The sequence below is a fragment of the Antrostomus carolinensis genome, unplaced genomic scaffold, assembly GCF_000700745.2.
Source record: "Antrostomus carolinensis isolate BGI_N321 unplaced genomic scaffold, ASM70074v2 scaffold50060, whole genome shotgun sequence".
Taxonomy (NCBI): domain Eukaryota; kingdom Metazoa; phylum Chordata; class Aves; order Caprimulgiformes; family Caprimulgidae; genus Antrostomus; species Antrostomus carolinensis.
In genome coordinates, this window is record NW_010287337.1 from 576 (window position 1) to 5,263 (window position 4,688).

At 35.7% G+C, this 4,688-nt stretch overlaps 1 protein-coding gene across 1 annotated transcript in view; it reads left to right on the plus strand.

The window, feature by feature from the left end:
- The first annotated feature begins 706 nt into the window (after positions 1-706).
- Positions 707-4,688, plus strand: part of LZTFL1 (leucine zipper transcription factor like 1) — a 9,118-nt gene continuing 5,136 nt past the window's right edge. The window contains exons 1-6 of the mRNA XM_010162508.1: positions 707-826; positions 1,307-1,501; positions 1,983-2,043; positions 2,874-2,942; positions 4,339-4,404; positions 4,541-4,618. Of these exons, the coding sequence (XP_010160810.1) occupies positions 750-826; positions 1,307-1,501; positions 1,983-2,043; positions 2,874-2,942; positions 4,339-4,404; positions 4,541-4,618 (546 nt within the window). The 5' untranslated portion in view covers positions 707-749. The remainder of the gene's footprint in view (positions 827-1,306; positions 1,502-1,982; positions 2,044-2,873; positions 2,943-4,338; positions 4,405-4,540; positions 4,619-4,688) is intronic.

The following is a 4,688-nucleotide window of genomic DNA, read 5'->3' on the forward strand; positions in this document are numbered from 1 at the left end:
ATTTTAAGCTGCCATCCATGCCCTGTTGTGCCTCCCTGTAGCTTGTGCTACCTGCACGGGCAAGATTGATTCTGCTGTAGTTGCCCATGCAAATACTCCTTCTTTTGAATTGGATGCAAACATAGAAGGGCTAGTTTGCCAGACCTAAAAATACTTCCTTCTTAATTTGCCCTGGGAATATTTGTTTCTGGTCAATAGGCTGTTGAGAAACAAATTCACATTCTCATTGGAGATTATTATGGGAAGTGTTAAGATTTTACATACAAGCTAACAAAGAAACATGATGTGCTTTCCTATGTCTTTTTGTTAGTACATCTATAAAGGAAACATCATTCAGGTACATTATACACATGTACATGTATTACAAAGACAAATTTGTGCAAGAGCTTCCTCTCTCCTACAGTCCTTCTGGTTCTGATTCTCTGATTGTCTCTGTCTGATTCTGTGTGACTTTTCTGAGGATACTGGTCACTTGAGGACTTGGTTCCAAGTACTGGTGCCTTTAAAGCGGAGGCACTTACATGTGTTATATAGGGATTACAAATACCAAACGATGGTTGTTTTTTCACACACTAGTTAAAATGGAAACCCTATGAAAGCAAGCACAGAAACTACTCAGAAGGCGAGTCTTCATAGCACTTATGCTCCTCTTTACTTATTTCAGTGTATGCTTATCTTTGTGCTTGTGTCCTTATCCGCAGGCAGAGCTGGGTCTTAACGAGCACCACCAGAATGAAGTGATCAACTACATGCGCTTTGCTCGTTTCAAGCGAGGCCTGTGTCTCAAAACAGTGGATTCTTGTTTTCAGGACCTTAAGGACAGCAGGTACCAGGGGTGGGGTGGGGTGGGGCAGTTCTGAGCAAGAATAAAGCAAAATATGCTAGCAACAATTGCAGGTTTAAATGCTTTATGGGGTAACTTTTCTCTGTTTACATTTGTATGTTCTTAGTGAGGAAGAAAGACCCAATAATTTTCCAAATGTTGAAGTCCTTTTGAACCTGTTATGCCAATTCTTAGGAATTAACATAGATATTGACAGCATGACATTGCTTTATATCTTGCTTCTGATGTCTAAATTTGATGTAATACTGTAGTGGAAGTAGTATTTGTGATTGTAATGTTTCCAAGAGAAAATTTAGATACCATAAGCAATTAGTAGTGCCATGGTCATCTAATAGCTACTGGAAGTGGATGTTTCAGAAGGACATTGCTGTATAAAAGAGCGATACCTGTGCAGTGAAGTCTCGTAACAATGTAAAATTGTTACCTTTATCATACATAACTCACCTTGACTGCTCTGTTTAGGCTTGTTGAGGAGACCTTCACAGTTGATGAGGTGACAGACATGCTGGATGGTCTGCAGACTATTGTACACAGTGAAGTGGAGTCAGAGCTCATAAACACAACTTACACCAACGTTTTACTTCTGCGGCAGCTCTTTTCGCAGGCTGAGAAATGGTACCTTAAGCTACAGACAGACGTCTCTGAATTGGAGAATCGGTAACACGCTTTGTACTATGCAGAATGTCTTTTAATCATAAGAAAACTTCAAGGTGTTCACTGTTTGCATGCTTTTCCAAACCACAGAAGCCTATTCTTTTACTATTGTATTGATGACAGGTTAGTTTCAAGTCTTCCATCTGTAAAGTAGCAAGATAACGCAATAATTTCAAATTTGTCAGGAAGATGTTTTTATTGGTACTATTGTTACTTGAATTTATCAGTTAAGAGCGGGTGACAGGATTTGATTAAAAAGCCTTTGTTGTCTAAGTAGATTATATTGTAATCAAGGATGCTAAATCTTACAGTTCTAATGCATATACCATACCATTGCATGACATGGCCTGTCATGTTGTATTTGCGTAGGACTTCATTTTGTACATGCAATAAAGAGCACAGCATCAGCCTGGTAAAATGTGTTTTGTAGCATAGCTGTTTTAGTAAATAAATGCCTCCCTTTATTTTTCTTTTTCTTTTCAAGAGAGTTATTGGAACAGGTTGCTGAGTTTGAAAAGTCAGAATTTACATCTTCAAACAAGAAGGTAGAGTTTTGTTTTAATCAAATCATAATCAAATGTTACATGGAGTCATGACAGATGTTTAAAATACTTAGTACTGATTCTTTGTGCTTAAGAGAGAAAAACAAAACAAAAACTCCATACTTTTTCAAAACAATTTTTGAAAGTCTCCAAAAAAGTAGCATTTTTCAGTTTGGCATCAGGGCTTACACTGAACTGCCTTGGCTGTTTCCAGGTTGTGGATTCTGCACACCCAGGGCATGCTTTATAATCCTCATCCCACAGTCAGCCAGGCCAGCAATGTGCTGGAGCACCTGCTCCTGGGCTCCCTTCCCCTAGAAACTGGGGTAACACTGGAACATTCACATGTCCCAAGGCTTTGTCCCACTGTGGAGTCAAGAGCTGAGAAGATTCCACAATACAGATATGACTCTAGTTTATATTGTATTATTATGTTTACACTTTATTTCGTTTGTAGCCTAATGTATGTTTAGTTAAAATATATTATATTGAATACTTAAAATAAGAACATTATTTTGAGCTGTGTAAATATTTTTTACAGTCACTCAATTATTTTTTCTGTGTTCTTTACTCTTTTGGTTGCTGCAGCATCAGTAGCCTTTTGTAAATTCAAGGTTGCAATTCTTTTATATCTCTATGAAGTATTTTTGTTTAACTTCAGCTGAAAGTGAAGTATATAACCTAGGAGCCAAGGTACTTGAAATAAAACGTTATTCATTTGCTTTACTAAAGAAAGCTAAATTGACTATCAATAGTTATTTTACAGACTAAATGACTCTTCCTCCTCCTAGAAATCTGTATAATTTAATTTTTTACCTTTATTGTTTCTTTAGCCCAGTGCAGATCTCATTAAACCAAAACTGGCTCCATTAAATGAGGGTGGGTCAGAGCTGCTAAACAAGGTAAGAACTTGCCTGTTTGTGGCTAATGACCATCCTGCTTATTGCCCTGAACTGGATAGCTGTACAGTCATAGTTGTGTACTGTGCCTGTCCCTATATAGACATCAAGATAATATACCCCAGGGTGCAAAGTAAAGTGATAATAAATTAATAAATATTGTAAAGCATCTTAAATTTATTGTGTGGTTATGGTCTCTAACATGTATTGCAATACTGATCTTCCTTTTGCAAAGATATTTTGGCCTTTGTAATTATTTATTTTTCCATTTAATTAGGTAAATTAGTAGAAACCAGTACTAAGTTTGTTCCTTGCAGCTGTCTGGCTTTCCAACAAGGAAATAAATTAATATATGTAGCTGGCCAAAGTGATTATCTTATCAGACATTTTCTATATCACTCAAAGTCAATCCTATTACATTTCAGTCTTTTTTCTTTTGTTAGTTGGTTAAATTCCACCTAAAGAAACACGCACTGAAAGAAGTTGGAATTTACTACTTTTGAAAACATCTGATTTCTCACTTGCTAAAGGTTTTCAGAATTACAGAACACATTCTAGTGTCTGATGTTAGCAATAGTTTTTATTAGGTATTGAACTCATTTAGTTCAACTGAACTTCTAAAAAATACCACACTTCTTACAATACATTTTTAAGTTATGAGCAGTCAAGAAATTTAGTGAGGAGTTGTGTTTTCTGTCTTCTAGCCTGCATTACCAAAATGATCTGTCAAGTACAGCATCTGAATCAAATTGTTGTTGCTCGTTAACTAAAGCATTCAAGGATTCAGACTTGTATTTTACTTACAGATCAATGTAGTTCTCTAAAAAATAATTTCAAAATCTGTTTTATAACAGTTTTTGTTGAATATGTACATCTGATGTCTTTTTTTTTTTTTCTCCTCAGAAATAATTCAAAGTTTATATGGTGAATTTACTCTGATAAAACATGGTTATTTCTTATGACACAGAACATGATAACCTGGTATTTGTCTCTTTTAAACAGGAACTATGAATACATTCTTAGTTGCCTGTTGATTGAAAATACAAGTGATGGGCAGCAATGAGATTTGTATTTCTGAACATGCAATTTTTTTTATTGTGAATCTTGATAATAACAAGAAACTGAGCTTGCTAATCTCAATTCAGTGAAGCATGTGCCACAATTAAGTGAACCATCATGTATGTTACAGTAGAATTGGAGGCTTAAATTTCTTGCTGACTGAGGCAGAAAACACAATTAATAATGGATTACTGATTTCTTATGGAGGCCAGTTTCATAAGCATTTAGAAGCTTGATTGTTTTCCTAAGCTATGGAGTGTATTTTCTTACCTGGAATATTTGGAAAATTCAAAACAGCACAAAAGTGTTCACAAACTTTTTCTTCTTCATTATCCCAAAGACAGTTGCTTGTCTCCAAGAAGAAAATGCAAAATTGAAGGCCAGACTCAAGACTGTGGAAACACAGGTAAATTCCCTGTAGGCTTCAATACTTAATGCCACTTACGTATTAAAAAATATCTAAATAAAAATCCCATGGTTATTTTTCTCATGTTTTCAATTAAAATATGTTTCTGAGGTTTTACATTTTCAATGTATCACAGGCTACAGCTGCTCTAGATGAAAAATCCAAACTAGAGAAGTCGCTGAGGGATTTACAGATGATCCAAGGAGATCAAAAGGTAAATATAATAAAGATGTCCCCCCTCCAGCACCCCAGTTTAACACAACTGTTGCCTGTACATCTAAGTT